The sequence below is a fragment of the Saccostrea cucullata genome, unplaced genomic scaffold (genome assembly GCF_032062105.1).
Source record: "Saccostrea cucullata isolate Sc308-1 unplaced genomic scaffold, CSIRO_AGI_Scuc_v1 ctg159, whole genome shotgun sequence".
Taxonomy (NCBI): domain Eukaryota; kingdom Metazoa; phylum Mollusca; class Bivalvia; order Ostreida; family Ostreidae; genus Saccostrea; species Saccostrea cuccullata.
Genome location: NW_026936852.1, coordinates 229,489 through 248,120, shown reverse-complemented (window position 1 = coordinate 248,120; position 18,632 = coordinate 229,489). Strand labels below are relative to the sequence as shown.

The following is an 18,632-nucleotide window of genomic DNA, read 5'->3' as shown; positions in this document are numbered from 1 at the left end:
AAAAAAAGTAAAATAGGAGATGCAGAATGGCAATATGTAATAAAGATTCTGTGAAATTTTCATAAAATTCAATTCAGTGGTATGAGAGGAGCTGCGGATAAGAGATGGGTACCCCACAGCTAGACCGACGGGCAGACGGACATACCAATTTCTATACCCTCCCGCTTTTCAAGTGGGGGGTATAATAAAATCAAAGTACTGAAAGTACTCATGGGAGTTGAACATTGTTTTCTGAAAGATCTCACGGGAAGTATATAGTCCATGTGAGCCAGGCAATGAATTTTTCGGTATCGGTACCATCCCGGGTGAATAATATTCATAGTTATTTTTTTAAGGACATGCATCTCTACCTTCAGAAAATGTATGATAGCATCCAATTATTTGTGGCTTTAATGATGTATCAACCATTTATATACACCCTCAAATATTGTTCGTTCTCTTAGCTGTGTCTATGAGAGGAGAAGGTGGTTTTTTTCAATACGCAATTTCTATCTTATTTCGAATGACATTTTCTAGAAAATTCTTTTATATGCAGACCATGCTATTACCTTTTTCAATAATTATTCAATATTGGCTCTTTAATGAGCCCTTTAAATTATATATGAATATAATTATACCCATGACATAAAAAGTGGAATATACAGTTTTGATATTTTAATCAGCTGAAAGAAATTACAATTGTGAAAATTTTCGCATCAAAAACATCTAAAGAATTTTATTCACTTATTAGCATTTAAAAACCTTATTTCAGTAACAAATTTATATCACTTGATTTCATATTAAATTTTATTCCTACCGTAAAAATAAAAATTAAAGAAAAATTCTCTTGATTTACTCTGAGCGCATATTCTTTACTTAAAATAGATATAACACTATTATAGCATTTTGATAAAAAAAAATAAATTTGGGTATTTATGAAAAAGGATGTGTGAAACAGACCCTTCACGTCAATATGGCATAAGATCAAGGCCATAAGGTCAAAAAGACATAACGTTTTCTAAACATTATCCTGATTATCTCCGTATCATTTTTGGTCTCCTTCGTGCGTCACGTAAAGGAAATTGGAACCTGCATCTCTACGCTGTACTGTATGCAATCTTATCCCCTGGTGTTTCGAATATGATAAACTTATGTGAATTAGAATCTGTCCCCATATTTTGCTCAGATGACAAATCTAAGGGAAAGTCATCATTGTGTGTATGAAGCCTTCCCAAGTGGACAATTTACAGTGCAAATTTCTGCTAGTAAACCTTTTAGACGAATTCCTGTGGATCAGACCACAGAGATCACCATAAGTAAAGACACACAGACACCTTGTGGAACAGCCAGCTCGCTTTGGTTTGAAAGCAGCAGCTGTTAAACACTACAATATAACTGCAGAGTATCGAAGTTCCTTTCTAGGACTTCGACGACACATGGATGGAGAAAAATTATCAGGTGTATCTCATACAGCATTGCAACCTCCAAGAATTCAGAGGGAGGACTAGGCTGTGTCAGCAATTGTCGATAAAGGAATGGGTCAACTTTTTAGCAGGGAAGAGGGATCTTGTTAGCATATCAACTGCCAGGGTTGTACTGAGAGAAATAACAACACACTTGTTGCATTGCTTATCAGATTGATGAAGAGTCTTATATGAACTTCAGAAATGAAAGACTGGGAGCAGATCCACCAGATATAAAGTTCCATGACCCGATTTAGACGCAAAGACTTAAACATTCAGCAATTGGAGTCAAAAGCAGGAGGTGGGATCAAGTGGATGCGTAGCAATCTTGAAAGCTGTCAGAAACTTGTTTGGTCGGATAATTGTGATGACACAAAGTCGTAACATACAAATGGAAGATATTATTTCGTACCCACTAGGACCGTTGTCGTAAGCTCTATCCACACCAGATTGGATGCTACGAAAGACAAGCAAAGCTGCATTTGCAGCAGCGTTTCAGAAGAATGTTTCTGAAGCTAAACAACTGTTACAAAATTCTGCGTCCTGATTGACGGGATGAGTTTAGTTCAGAAGGTGAAAGGTGATCAAATTATATTCGGGGATATTGCACACACGGTGTTTTCAAGGTGGTACTAAGGACCGGAGTGAACAGTGACAAGATAGAAGTTGTTCCTGACACGTACATAGAAAACTCATCAAGAACAGCGAGAGATGAGTTCGAAAGAGAGAAGATGGTCATCAACTTCAGAACATTACCTGCACTCAAGTCGTCAGTAGCAGAAGTAATAGTAGACTAGAGCAGTTTCTTGAGCACGATTAACAACAAAAATAGCATCATCAAGTTTTGTTTGTGAATGAATGCATATGGATGAAGCCAGGTTTTAAAGAAAGGCTGCATGGAAAGGTTCTCTATGCAAACTTGATAGAAAAATGTTATAGAATAACATATCAAGTCCACGAGAAGATAGCTGATCTCCAGAGCCTGCAAGAAGAGGTAGATGGACGCCTACTTCTTCATGCAGCAAGGCAGGGCTATAGTGTCATAAAAATCTTTCTTGAGAACTCTGATGTTTTCATCATGGCATTGGCATTCAGTGACAAGGTTGAAGTTCCGATGTTCATGAAATTTGGGAGTAAAACTCACACTAGACTGGTTGGCATAAACAAAGTTGCCACCAGCATCAGAACTGAAGCATGTCGGGCACTAGTGGGTTTGCACTCCTTCACTGGATGTGATACTGTAAATGCATTTTCTGGGAAAGGAAAAGCAAGTGCATTGAAACTGATGACTGGTAGATATACAAGAAATGTTCCAAGAGCTAGGGAAGGGATGGTACGTCTCTGAAGATTTGATGACCAAGTTAGAAGCATTTACTTCCATCTATATGCTCCAAAGGCATCAACCAGAACGGTGAATGAACTAAGATACTAATATTTTGTGCTAAAAAGGGGTAGATAGAGAGCCTCCAGCTTGGACCCTGCTTAGACTGTTTGAAGAACTGCCTGAGAGAAAATTACCAGGCATCAATATGGTGTCTTTGGCAGGATCCTGAAGTACCTTCTAGTCCAGTTGGAAGAGGATGGAAGATGGAAGATGGAAAAGGCAGGGGGTGTACATCATGTAGTAGTGTATATATTGGATGGACCTTCAGTCAGCTCCTGAGGCAGTATTTGATTTGTTAGCCTGTAACTGTATAAAAATGTGCATTGCCGAAATGTGAGTGTATATGATAAATGGACTTACGCACGTATAACTGCACTGATATGTTTAATCTTGCTTAATGTGAAAATCGAGAATCACCTCACAAATCAGACCATGAACTGAAAGAGAATGAAAACAGAGGACATTGCTAATGAAAATGATTCGTAATGATGATAATGATATATTGTGAGTATGTCAGGTCTTAAGTAGAGCCTTTATGTAAAGTGTTTAATCTCAAGCTAAACCTGCATGGTGATAATGGACACTTGTATGCTCTCCTATAAGTAATGCTGTTAATTTGTTTAACATTTTTCACATCAAAACTTAAGCAACACATGTGCACAATCATTTGTCTTAATATATATGTGCTTTGGAACTTATCTTGTTCGTTATACAGAATTATGAGGTAATTGTTGAATAAAAGTTGCAAAAATATACAAGTTTTGTTAGAATCACGGCCAGTAACTCAGTTTATGCTCTTTTAACGTAGTCATCCTCATATCTCTGACTTATTGCACATTCTAGTAGAACTTTCTATCACGGTTGGTGACTGTGTGACAAATACTATGCAGGTTGCAAATATATTCAGCTCAAGATACAAAATTTGAACAAATTAAGGGCAATAATTCTGTCTCCAGCATTGAAGCCACAACGGATTTGATGCTATCATAGATTTTCTTACTAGTTAGGGGTATACCTTACCAAATATCACAATAAAGTTTATTCACCCAAAATGGTACCAACCACCCCCAGTGGCTCATGGACTAATAGGAACAGTTTCATGCTTTCAGATTCAAGTCAGCTAGAACTGATTTGTTAGAGATACAACATGAAACATTAAAAAAAATTCTATTGCATTTGAATAGCCAAGATCATGGGACTGCTCTTAAATTAGGTGCAGAACTGTAGCTGTCCGAAAAAAGATTTTGACAGACCGGAGAGCTACAGTGCCATCCATTGAAAAAACTGTATATTTATTGCGCACGAACAGTTAAGTTTTAAATTAGTTCTGGATTTATTCTTTCTAATTCTTACCTCAACAATTTGACCAAACCAAACAAACAACCCCCACCACCAAAAAAATTTTTTTCCAAACTCGAAAATACTATTTTGTGGGTAGGTTTCAAACTTCTTTCAGTACCATTTCTTACTCAAACTCAAACACAACCCTTATATTTCTGAAGCATTTGAATCAAACGCCCCTACTCTCTTTAGAATGTGTACAAGATATTTGGTCCCAAGAAACAAACAAACAAACAAACAAATGCTCTTTATTTATGATGTTACCATCACCATGCAGACACTAGATTGTCATTTTTCTTCCTCTGATTAAAATAAGTATTTGCTATTCTCTTTTGGTATGAATGATTCTTTTCGGACATAATAATTAATTTTTATAAAACTCCGTGCTTATATATTTTATCAAATGTATCTATCTTTATAACTTAATCATCAAGTTTTGTTATTCCATAATTTTAAATTTCATTTCAAGTAATTTCTATATAGAAGTAAGTATCTGAATACTTTACATTTTGTTTGTTTTGCGTTCGATAATTTTTCAATTATATTGAGAAACTACCACTTGTCGATGGAGCTAGCTACATGTAAGTCTACAAATTTTTACCCATACATGGCACTCAAAACCATTGAGTAGTGAGGGATCGTTTTATGCAAGCACATACTGCGACATAGGATTTCAGTTTATATGGTCTCATCAAAAGAGTTTATCTCCAAATATTTACATTTCCAATGTCTTTGTCCGAGATAAAATTACCAATTGTAAATGTAATTGATTTCCTCATGAATGTTTTGGCGCGGTTCCAAAAAAAAACCACGTGCAAGGCGGGACAACACCTAGAGAGAAACAGGCTTGGAGCCCGTGGATTGGCGGAATCAAAGCATGTAAATATAAGGAATAACTGTCAGATTTTTCGAATTCATGAAGATGATCAATGGATTGGCTTGTGTGATGATTTTATGCATAAACGCCTTCGGCGTTTATGCAAATTATCACACAAGCCAATCCATTGATCACTTCATGAATCTGAAAAATAAGACAGTTATTCCTTAAATGCATCCCACAGGATTCGAACCTACGACGTAAGGATCAATTAACACCTTACTTTGAATCTCTAGAGCAAACTCTTTTAACAACTGCGCCACGCGAGTGACACTTAAAGTTTGTGATTTTGATTTGATTCAAATGTAATTAAAAATCAGACATAGTTTAACGAGCTACTACAAGAAAAAAAACAGTTGTAATCATGAGGAACGATCTTTCTCACAGATCGATCATTGGGATTATTATACCATTGTGTCCGTGCATACGCATTTATTCATTAATTTTAACTGTTTTAATTATATAATAAAATCAAATGATACATTTTATAAGGTAATACTGCAATGCAAGTACATACACATTTTTCAAGTTCAGATTTGGTGTTGTACACGTGACCAATTGAATGCTGATAAACTCATGAAATAAAGGATGTAAATTTAATGTCTTTTGAAATTGTGAGATTCGAATATCAACAAACTTTAATGCTATTATTTTTTTCCCTTTACCCACGTAAAAAATGAGATGTATCTGGTCTGACAAACATTTTCCAGTCTAACAGATCATTTTACTTGTCAGAGCAAATAAATGTCTGACAGTGATATTTTCCATAGTATTTTTTTTTTTAAAAAGTAACGTTGTTCTGTCTCTTTATTGCTGAAACAAATTGAAAGAAGTTCGGTTAAACGTTCCTTTGACCTTACGTCTTTGTTTACATCTCTATATTTAGACAATCGCGTCATTGTCAAACCAGTTAGACCAGTTGTTGCTCCTTTGATGACCTCGCACTTTTTGTTATGCAGCGTACAGGAGTCAGCCGAGGATTGCCGAATGATAAATGACGGGACTTTTTTTTCATACGGAAATCAAAATTTACGAGTTATTTCTCAAGAGAGATGACAAAAATATGCTTTTCAAATTAAGTTAAATAAAATTCTTTTTCATTTACTTTCAAATCATTTATGAAAATTAGATTAATTCAGAAAAATGAGATGGACTATTTTTATTGCGGAAGCTTCTTCGAGTTTATATAGACTGGTGCGAGTTTGTATTGAATATCACAGGGGAGTAAATTGGGCGACACAGAAACAGCACGACAGCCGCGATATAATTCATTGTAAAATTACTGCGCTAGAAACTGCGTGACAGCCTAGGGAGTCTGAACATAGTTCAACTCCCAAAAATTCAAATGTCATAGTTTTGTTAAATATTATTGTGGTAGGAAAATGATTACTTTTAATTTACTGTGATTTTGTGATACTGAATGAAATATGCCAGGGGTCTAACAGCAACATGTTGACTCAGGACCCCTGACTTGCGAGATGGAGCTGACAGGCTATATAGAGATATCGATAATATCCATTGTATGTGACTCACTAGGATGATATTCATATGCCAGGATACTTTTGAAGAAATATCAAAACATCACCTAAAAAATTCCAACTTATGTTTTCTTTGTTTACTTAAAACTTTGGGTTTAATATACAAAATAAATACATGTATATGCTAAATATAAATTTGAAACCCTAAATAATTAAGGTTTCATGTGCAGAATAATTTTATTTTACAACAAACACACAATTTTGAATAAGTTATTCTTATTTGTGAAGATATGTTATGTTAATATCAATACAAAAAAAGATTTAATTATCTGTATCTGTATCTGTATTGTTACATCACAGTAACCCCGTTGGGCTTTGATGTGACGGCAGAGTTTCCGAAAACTATCGGTCCTACCGGCAAAACCGATAGAAAATCGAAATGTCCGATGAAATTCACTATAGTATCGGTCCGTGTGACCGATTGTCAGATTGTGGTGAGGGCTTGTCCTGATTAATTTATTGTACTCTGATCTATTGCAATGCCTTCATAAATGAAAATTTTCAATGCAGCAAGCTCCTAATCTTTGTAAATATCCATAATCTTATCCATTTTGCAGTTCTACTTGACTTATTTACTTCCAAAAACGATCGTTTTTTTCCTAATCCGAATTTCCTCCATTCCTCTGTTTATGGTAAACACATGCAGTATATAGGTCATGAAGTGCAGTGCCCACTGAGAAAACGTAAAGATAATTTTAAATTTATTTCTATTTTGAATTTCTATCACAACTGCTATTTATATATAATTCAATTTTACAAGTGAGAATTGAACTTTAAATTTTAAAAAGAATTCTAGAAAGTAGAAACCTTAATAAAATTTTCTTTTTCAAGAATTAACTTTTTTAAAAATAATTAGTTGTTTCTTTTCCCCAACATTTACTTGGGGCTGATAAGCTGCCACAAACCTGGTGTGGGCTGGTGCCATGCTTGAATTATAAAAATTTATAAGTTGCATAACCTTGGTATCCCAATCAGTGTTGGTGAGCCATGGAAATTTTTACATATTCAATGCCAATTTTTAAAAATTACATGTGATAATTAAGAAATTTACACTGTATATTCTAAAACTTATTCGGACTGATAGAATATGCTTCGGACCGGTAGAACGCATTAAGTCATCAGTCCGAATGACTGATAGAAATATTTGGTTTTCGGAAACTCTGGACGGATAGAGGGCGCTTTAGTCGCGAAGATGTTCTATCGCCGACTTAAAGCTTTCTAGCTTTGGGGCGTGGACCGCTTTCTCTTCCAGGTGGTTCCAGTCTACAGCTGTGCGTACAAAGAGTGAATTCTTCAGTTGGTCTGTCTTTGTATCAAGTATCTCAACTGCACGGCTGTTATTCCTGATCCTATTACTTATAATATTTGTCACTTGATAGTCCTCGTACACTTTCGGTCTGATGTTTCTTTTCGGTTTTTGGAATTTTATATATTGGTCTGATTTAATAGCTGGTATCTGCCCCTCAACCACTTTGTAAAAAAAGATTAGACGTTGTTGTTGGCGTCTGGTTTGTAATAAGGGAAGGTCGAGATCTTTAAGCATCTTTGTCATTGTACCCTCTTCCCTTGATTTATAGTCTTTGGTTATGAATCTTGCGCCTCTTCTTTGGATGGATTCTAATTTTTGTCCCCCGCTTGAAAAGTGGGGGATATTAATTTGGGTTTGTCCGTCCGTCCGTCCGTCTTTTTGTCTGTGTGTAACGCTTTCGTTTCCACACGATATCTCGAGAACCCTTTGAGCTTTTGCAATGAAATTTAGCATAGCAACTCCCTGTGGACTAAAGAAGACCCCTATTGATTTTGAGGTCAAAAGGTCAAAGGTCAAGGTCATAAATAAGCAAATTCTGTCTGTTAAAACACTTTCGTTTCCACACGATATCTCTAGAACCATTTGAGCTATTGCAATGAAATTTTACATAACAACTCCCTGTGGCCTAATGAAGACCCCTATTGATTTTGAGGTCAAAAGGTCAAAGTTCAAGGTCGTAAATTTATACATTCTGTCTGTGTGTAATACTATTATTTCCGGGCGATATTTCAAGAAGATTTTGAGCTTATGCAATGTAATTTTATATCAGAACTCCCTAAGACGTCTCTTGCCCCTCTCAAAGTGCCCCGCCCCGTTTGTTTTATTAGTATTTATAGTTTTACATATCGCTATTTTTAGCGCAGGGGCATGAAGGAGAGTTATTGCGTATAAAACAGGTTCTCGGCGGACTTTATGTTCTTATTACATCTATTAGAACTGTTTAATAAAGGCTAAATAAATCAAACACCATGGATTGTGTAAAATTTTGAGAATACCGAACATGAAAACATGAATATATACATGTATGTGACTTCACTTCTGCATATACTTCCCTGAATATACAGCGATTCCGTGGTCTAGTGGTTATGTCTCTCGCTTCAAGTGTGAGAGGTCCCGGGATCGAATCACGGTCGAACCTTTCCTTTTTTTTTTAAATACTTTTTTTTCTGTTTTTTTTACTAAATGATAGTATTCAGCATGTGAAATGAAAAATTTATGAGGTTATAAAATCATCATTACAGTGTGATAAAAATTCCATTTAAAAAAATCTTCTATACACATAATGAAAAATAAGCAATCAAATCTTTATATGCATATTGACATACATGTATTTTATTTGCTTCAGTATACATGTATACATTTAATAATTCTACAAATTCAGTCAGGGGGAGCCGACTTTTTCCCTAAGCGGGGGACACGAATTCTCTGAATTAGCTTGTGTTGATTCTTGTTTGGTGTATGGATCCCAGATGACAGCTCCATACTCCATTATGGATCTCACTAGTGCTATATATGCAATCTTTCTACATTCCCTTGGACAGTGTTGTAAGTTCCTTCTTAGGAAGCCTAGGGTGGAGTTGGCTTTATTTGAGATGTTGTTTATATGTTCTTTCCATTTCAGGTCTTCTTGTATTTGTAGTCCTAAGTAGGGATTTGATGCCACTTGTTCCAAGGTGTGGTTCTCAAGGGTGTATTGGCTGTTTATTTTTCTACGTATGCTTAGTATATAGCATTTTTTTGCGTTAAATCTCATACCCCAGTCAGATGCCCACTGTTCCAGTTTTTGGAGGTTGTTTTGTAGTAGGTTTTGATCTTTGGGTGATTTAATTTCCCTGTACAAAAGGCAGTCGTCGGCAAAAAGCCTAACTGAAGATTTTACTGCGTCAGGGAGATCATTTATATGGCAGAGAAAAAGTATGGGTCCAAGTACTGTTCCCTGTGGTACCCCGGATTCCACGCTAGTGTCGTCCGAGTATTCTCCATCTAACTGGACTCTCATTGTCCTTTTTGTTAGGAAGTTTGTTAACCAGTCATGGATTTCTCCTCTTATTCCGTATTGATTGAGTTTGTGTAGGAGTCTATCATGGGGAACAGTGTCGAATGCTTTCGAGAAATCCAGGATTGCTACGTCTACTTGATGACCCTTGTCGTAGGATAGTAACATGTCGTGTATGGTTACAGCGAGTTGGGTTTCGCAGGAATATCCGGACCTGAAGCCGTGGTTCAAGGATGTTAATATTTTGTTGCATTCCAAATGTTTCATCATTTGTCGACATATGATATGCTCTAGTAGCTTGCAGGGTACTGATGTTAAGGAGACTGGTCTGTAGTTTTCAGCTGCGTGTCTATCCCCTTTTTTGAAGATACACGATATGTTTGCGCTGAGCCAGTCTTTTGGTAATTCCCCTGTATCTAGTGATTTTTGGTATATAATCGACAATATTGGTGCTATTTGGTCTGCACATTGTTTCAGGACTCTATTTGGGATGTTATCGGGTCCGGCTGCTTTTGATGGATTGATGTTTTTAAGCAGTTTTGCCACACCTTCTTCTCTGATGATGATTCTTTTTATTCCTGTTTTTAGGTTGATGTTTGTCAAGGGCATTGTTTTTACTTTCCCCTTTGTGAAGACTGATGAAAATTGTCTTAGAAGGATCTTTGCTTTTTCTTTGCTGTCATTGATTAAATGCCCTTTATCTTTTAGGGGTGCTACTCCGATGTTATCTTGTTTGCGAGATTTAACATATTTCCAGAATGGTTTCGAGTTGTTCTTATCCATGCCTTCCAGGATTGCTGTATTTATGTAGTTCCATTCTGCTTTCCTGATTTGTCTTTTGCATTCTTTTTGGTGGTGTTTATAGTTTGTCCATGACCCTGTTCTTTTTGCTTGGTTGTACAGGTTTTGTTTCTTCTTGATCATCTTTTTGATTTTGTGGTTGATCCATGGGAGCCTATTGTTGGATTTTATCATTTTTGTTGGTACGTTATATTTTAGGCTGTTGAATGGGATGGTTTTGAATGTTTGCCACATATTCTCGACGTCTTTGTTGTTCGTATCCAGATCAATCAGTAGGTCTTTTGTTTCTCCAAGGTCTTTGTTTAGTCCTTTTATTAGGCCATAATAAAAATATTCCTAGATTCTCATCCCCGCCCGCCCCGATTTTATACCCCCGCCTCGATTTTTTTTATTTCTGTTTTTCTTTATCTTAATTCTGATCGGGATCGGTATTCATCTACCATTCTACTTTCGTTTTAAATCCCGCGAAAGTTGACATGATTTTGACAGCTGAAAAGATGTTAATTGCTGTAATACATGCGAAATTATTTTAAACAAGGGTCATTGGTTGAAAAAGATTGGTGATGATGTGAAGTAAGAGATAATTGAAACTTTACTATGACTTTTATTCGGGTATTGTAGATAAAATTACACCGATTGACCAGGTCAATAAAAAATCTGCAAAATTGAAAAAATATAAAATATAAAATAAAAGCCGCCCGCCCGCCTCGATTTTTAAAAAAAATCGGATGAGAATCTAGCAGTTTATTTATTATGGCCTTACCAGTATAATATATCTTGATACATATTTTTTCTTTGCTCAAATATTTTGATACATTTAAGAAGTGAAGCTTTTTAGCTCACCTGAGCCGAAGGCTCAAGTGAGCTTTTCTGATCACATTTTGTCCGTCGTCCGTCCGTCTGTCTGTCTGTCCGTCCGTCTGTCTGTCCGTCTGTAAACTTTTCACATTTTCGACTTCTTCTCAAGAACCACTGGGCCAATTTTGACCAAACTTGGTACAAAGCATTCTTGGGTGAAGGGGAATTTAAATTGTTAAAATGAAGGGACATATCCCCTCGCAAGGGGAGATAATCAAGAAAAGACAAAAATAGGGTTCGGTCATTAAAAAATCTTCTTCTCAAGAACCACTGGGCCATTAAAGCTGAAACTTATGTGGAAGCATCCTGGGGTAGTGTAGATTCTAAATTGTACAAATCATGAACCCCGGGGGAAGGGTGGGGCCACAATGGGGAATCAAAGTTTTATATAGAAATATATAGGAAAAATCTTTGAAAATCTTCTTCTCAAGAACCACTGGGCCAGAAAAGCTGAAACTTATGTGGAAGCATCCTGGTATAGTGCAGATTCTAAATTGTTCACATCATGACCCCCGGGGGAAGGGGGGGGGCACAATGGGGAATCAAAGTTTTACATAGAAATATATAGGAAAAACCTTTTAAAATCTTCTTCTCACGAACCACTGGGCCAGAAAAGCTGAAACTTATGTGGAAGCATCCTGGTATAGTGTAGATTCTAAATTGTTCACATCATGACCCCCGGGGGAAGGGTGGGGCCACAATGGGGAATCAAAGTTTTATATAGAAATATATAGGAAAAATCTTTGAAAATCTTCTTCTCAGGAACCATTGGGCAAAAAAAGCTATGTGCCCATGGAAGGATCATGGGGTAGTGTAGATTTCAAAATGTCTAAATTATGATCAGTGGGGTAGGGTGGGGATGCATTATGTATGACGAGGGGGAAATCTGGTAAAGAACAGAATGGTCAAAGCTTCTCAGGTGAGCGATGTGGCCCATGGGCCTCTTGTTTAGGTCACCTGAGCAAATTAACATGACCTATTTCTATATGTTTTCATCTGTCATCGTCTGTCGCACGTCGTTTGTTGTCAGTCGGTCGTAAACTTTTGAACATTTTCAGCTTCTTCTCTGGAACAATTGCATATAGCATCTATAGGTGAAAGGGAACAAAAATTGTGAAATTCATGGCCCCTGCCCCCCTGGGGCCTGAGGGTTGTGGCCAAAACCACTAAAATTAATGCAATCTGTAAAAATCTTCTTCTTTACTCCTGGACATCAAGCAGTCAAACTGTTGGCATTATTGTGATCAGTATTGAGTCCTCTACCAAAATTGTGAAATTCATGGCCCCAGGGTCAGGGGTTCTAGTGCTAGGGCGGGGCTATATAGATTATATATTGAAAATGCATTATTTCTTTGAAAATCCTCTGCTCATGGATATTAAACAAACTAACTGAGTACAAAGTTATGATAACCAAGAGTGCCTCCTCCAAAATTGTGAATTTTATGGCCCCAGGTTCAGGGGTTGTGGTGTTAGGATGAGGCTCTATTGATTATAAAGTGAAAATGCATAAATTCTTTGAAAATCTTCTTCTCTGCTTCTGGGTATTAAATAAAGTAACCAAGTACAAAGTTATGATGAACAAGAATTTCTCTTTAAAAATTGTGAATATCCTGGCCCCTGGGTTGGGGGTTCTTGTGTTAGGGTGGGGCTCTATTGATAATATAGTGAAAATACATTTATTCTTTAAAAATCTTCTTCTCTGCTCCTGGGTATTAAATAAACTTACTAAGTACATGATTATTTTGAACCAAGAGTGTCTCTTTAAAAATTGTGAATTTTATGGAACCTGGGGTTTTGGTGTTAGGGCCAGACTGTATTGATTATGTATTGAAAATACATAAATTCTTTAAAAATCTTCTCTGCTCCTGGGTATTAAAACAATGAACTATGTACATAGTTATGATGAGGAAGGATGCTTCTTCCCAATTTGTGAATTTCAGGGCCCCTGGATCAGGGGTTCTGGTGTTAAGGCAGGGCTCTTATGTCAGTGAAAATGCATGAACAGGTGAAAATCTTTTCCTTTGCTCCTTGGTATTTATGCCAATGATCTTAGTACATATTTATGATGAAGGAACATGCCTCTTCCAAAATAATTAATTTCAGAGCCCATGGGTCAGGGGTACCAGGGGGAGGGGGGTACTTAGTCTAAAAATAATTTAATGCTTTGAAATCTGCTCTTTGGTTTTAATCAACCTTTTATGATGAAATAAAATTTATGATAAAATTTCCAAAATTTTGAAGTATATGGCCCAGGGTCGGTGGTTCCTGTGGGAACTGGTGGTTATTACATGATACTCAGGTGACCTATAAGGCCTGTGGGCTTCTTGTTTAACCTATGTTATATGTTATAATATAAATTGGTGTAGTTTACTTTTATTAATTGCAAAACGGTTTATAAAAAAGTGTAAACTGAAAAAAAAATTATGTTGTATTGTGGATTGACAGGAAAAGAATTTGTGATATATATTTTAGATATAGATTAATTGATAGAGAACATATTTGTGATAAACATTTTATATAAATATTGACACAGAACACATTTGTGATATACATTTTATATATAGATTGATAAAGATGACTTTTGTGATATACATTTTATACATAGATTGATAGAGAAACATTTGTGATATACATTTTATATAGAGATTAATAGAGGAATCATTTGTGATATACATTTTATTTATAGATTGATAGAGATGACTTTTGTGATATACATTTTATATATAGATTGATAGAGATGACTTTTGTGATATACATTTTATATATTATACTAAGATTGATAGAGAACACATTTGTGATATTTAATTTTTATACAAAGATTGACAGAGAAACATTTGTGATATACATTTTATACAGAGATTGATAGAGGAAAAAGTTAGTGATATACATTTTATACAGAGATTGATATAGAAATATTTGTGATATACATTTTATACATACATTGATAGAGTAAACATTTGTGATAAACATTTTATACAAATATTGATAGAGAACAAAATTTGTGATAAACATTTTATATATAGATTGATAGAGGGAACATTTGTCATATACATAGTCATTTTATATATAGATTGATATAAATATTTGTGATACTGTAAAATCACATATTTTCGTGGGGTCAAATTTTCGTTGTTTGAGGAAAAACTCTTGGTTCGTTAGGATTTGAATTCGTGGATTAAAAAAGGTTGACTACATAACATGCAAAATTTTACATTTCGTGGTGGACATGAATTCGTGGGTCTTTTCATACCTCGAAAACAAAACTATATCCCCCACGAAAATTAGTGATTTCACAGTATACATTTTATACATAGATTGATGGAGGAAGCATTTGTTGTTAAGGATCCTTTCAGTGCAGATGGAGGAATGATTACATTGGGGTCTAGCTGTTGTATTTGTGGAGCCAGAGTATGTCTGTCACAGGTACTCGTAGATATAATTAATAATAATATCTTACATGTCAAATTAAAAATATCAAACCTGTAAGTTTAAAAAGAGCGATATCACTAAATGGCCACATTTCACCGAAAAAAAGATCAATTTAGCAGTTGGAAATAAATCAAACTACAATGTACAGAAAATTCCCTGAGTGCATGTTACTTGTTTTGTTTTTCAGGGTTGCAGTTTATTTTACACTAAACGCTTTTGCCTAACTTGTGTAAAAAGAAACATGAAAGAATTCCCAAAGGAGATAATTGAGGTGAGATTTAACTTTTTTGTGTAATCGTCTTTCAGTTGAATATTTTTTTTCTTTTTATTTTCTAGAATTGTAAAAAAATCTCTTCAACATGTATTTTCAATAAGGGTTATCTATCTTTCCACAGTGTATGTAAAGGCAATATCAAGCTGAAGAGAATTTGAAATGAATATAATGTAATGAAATTTTAATGTAAGAAGGATAAGAAACATTGCCGATTTTTTTTCCAAGAATTTTTTCTCCCGACTTAGATAATAGATAATATACGCAATTTTCATCCACTATACATGTTTATATTTGCATTAAACAATTTTGAAGACCCATTTTTATTCCAAGGGGTAACAGTTATTTCATGTCATGTCAAAAGATAACCATCTCTTTGTTTCTAATAAATTTCTGTAGTAATATTGACTGTCAAAAAATTTGCATTTTTGAAGGAAAAGATATTAAGATTACCTGTTACAAAAGCCTTTTAAATATTTTAACTCCTGCCTGAAAATGACCCATTACTAGTAAAATATAATCTTTCTCAGCCAATATACTGATCATCAGTGTTATCTTTAATTAAAAATAAGCATTATTGTGGCAACGGACTTTGAAAAAATTACACACTTTGGAAAAAAATTTCAAAGTGCGTTAAAATTGGGACTAAATCAAGGCACTTTGAAAAACAATTTCAAAATATGTTGATTTTGGGACTAAACCAACGCTCTTAGGAAAAAAAAATCAAAGTGCGTTAAGAGTGTACATCAATTATTAAATCATTGAGACACTGAACGCACTTCGAAAAAAAAAATTGTATAAAATTCAAAAAATGGACTGAGATTTTAGTAATACATGTAGACTGTATTATTTTGTTTTGTTTTTTTTAAATATTTCTTTCGAAAAGGTGGTGAATTGGTTTACCCCCATCGAGAACAAGATGAAGACAGGTTGAAGACCCCAACTCTTTATCTTTCCTACTCAAATATATGTATTTACAAAACTGGTATGACATTAGGTAACTATAAAAGATTAAATATTGAGATAGTATTTCCTGGAAAAAATGCACCCTTGATATTACGGAAAATAGACCAAGGGACCGTATCACTGATTTAAGCAACAATTGCCAACTAACAATATGTTGGCCAAAGTACCTTTATAAAATCAAGTACAATACAAAACAAAATTGTATAAGGTGCATAAATAATTATTTTTTCATACTTCTTAATACAAATCAATAATGATAAGAAAGACCAATCGTAATTTTCAGAAATATTTTTCATGTCAATAAAATAACTATAAAAGATCATCATTTTATCAAGGAAAATTATTTTTTTATGAGCGTACAAACTGTGACCCCATTTTGTCGCATTTCTCGTACATGTAGCTTAAAATTGATATTAAAAAACCCCGTAAAATTCTAAATGCAGTAAAAAGTGTAATGAAGTCCTTAGTGCATTGAATTTTGGTTCTTTGAAAATTGAAAATCCATTTATGTTCAATGCCATCACCATCAGACCTACATAATTCGTCGGAGACGGGGATGGGGTGGCGTGGTGCTAGGGTGTTTAGCCCCCAAACTTTCTTTTGTAAAGACGAACATCATATATTTGCTGGAATATTGACCAATTCATCACATTTTTTTCAAAATGCGTTAATATGGTCAATATTAATGCACTTTGAAAAGAAATATTTTTTTTAAAAGTGCGTTACCTATGTCCCAAATTTAACACACTTTGAAAATTGTTTCGAAGTGCGTTGTAACAAGGGCTTGTGTATTTAGACGTTAACTCGGCATTTTGGGCCACTGAACAATGAAGACTTGTGTGCCACTGTTTTTAAAGTCTCGCCCGAAAGATGTGACACTTTTCACTTCAAAGTGCTAATGAACCGTTGCTAGCTATTTTTTTTTATTTTTTTTTATATATTTTATGAAGACACGATTGAGCTTCAAACCCACCATCCCCCGATCACGCAGCGAACTAAACCGAAGCATATTTGATAATCAAAGTCAATCGATGTTTAGATTTATAGCATTTTTTTGTCTTTCAAATTCTAATTCCTAAAATGTAAGCAGTAGTTATATAGGAATGCCATTTCTATAATTAGAGTGATAAATGAGATTTTCTTGGTATAAATCGCAGTATTAACTATCCCGGTGGCATTCAGGAACTTTTTTGACAATTAAATACAAATTTGGAAATATACAAGGTCAGAAAAAATGCTTTATTACATTAATGAATATCACATGTTTTGTGGTTTATAGTTAAGAATGATAATGATTTTATATATTAAAATTAAATATTTTCAAGATGCTCATGAAAGAAACTTTTAATCTCCATGCTTAATATTTATGTTCAATAGTTGTGAAGTCATTAAAAAAGAAAAGGGTTAAGATAACGTACAACGATCAATTCCATTAAAAAATAAATAGGAGATATTTGAGTCAGGACAATAATATTTTACTCATTAACAAATTAATAATAATAAAAATAAAACTGAATTATAAAACTAATAATAAAAAAAAAAGTTCGAGTTATCTCGCTTTGCTCAATAACATTTTTGAAGTAATAAATTAAACAACTGATGATTTTTAAGAAACTTGGTCTGACGTATGAATCATTGACAGATGTCAGCAAATTGTCAGAGTCCTGTCACGTGGTCTTCTGTGATAAATGACTCTCAAGCATGATGCAGAGCCCGGCTTATCGCGGACCGTAATGAAAGCGCAAGCGTTTTTAAGTAGTTAAATATAACTAACCTTGGTCGCAAATAAAAAATAGTTTTTCATTGACTTGCTTTGTGAATCTTGCAAGGAAAAGACATTTAAACATATCACTGATTTTTTGACGTGACACATTACACGTTAAACCGTTTGCGAATGAATGTTGAAATACATCCTTTGTTTATTCTGTTAAAAAGCAAATTAAGTAAACTATTTAAATTATTATTAAAAATGGAATAGTTAAATATGTTAGCTTTGATTATTGTAAGTTAAATATTGTACTTCTAACCCTTATGATAAATCTGGAATGCCTCTAAGTAAGTACAATAAATTTGCTATGAGGAAACAGTGAGATAGAAGTCAAATCAAAGATCAACAACCAATTGCATTTAAGATATAAGTAAGACTGTAATGTCATCAAGCATTGATACAATTAGTACATATCAGCAGAATGCATTAAAATTAACGCTTGATTGCATTTATAGTTTTCATACCCTCTATGAATGAAAACTTGCACATTTCATTTTGATCTCATCAGTACTAATATACACATTTGCATTTATATTTACAGAAAAAATGAAACACCTTTTAAAGAAGGGCTTTTATAAATTAAATTTTAGAACTTTAAAGTAAATCAAAACACAAGCATGCTCTCTGGTTTAAGTCATTTTTTACGAAGGAT

General features: G+C 34.5%; 1 protein-coding gene across 1 annotated transcript in view; it reads left to right on the top strand.

The window, feature by feature from the left end:
• The window catches only part of LOC134246731 (cysteine-rich DPF motif domain-containing protein 1-like), a 30,764-nt gene that overhangs the window by 8,053 nt on the left and 4,079 nt on the right, over nucleotides 1-18,632 (top strand). The window contains exons 2-3 of the mRNA XM_062729087.1: nucleotides 14,861-14,969; nucleotides 15,163-15,246. Of these exons, the coding sequence (XP_062585071.1) occupies nucleotides 14,861-14,969; nucleotides 15,163-15,246 (193 nt within the window). The remainder of the gene's footprint in view (nucleotides 1-14,860; nucleotides 14,970-15,162; nucleotides 15,247-18,632) is intronic.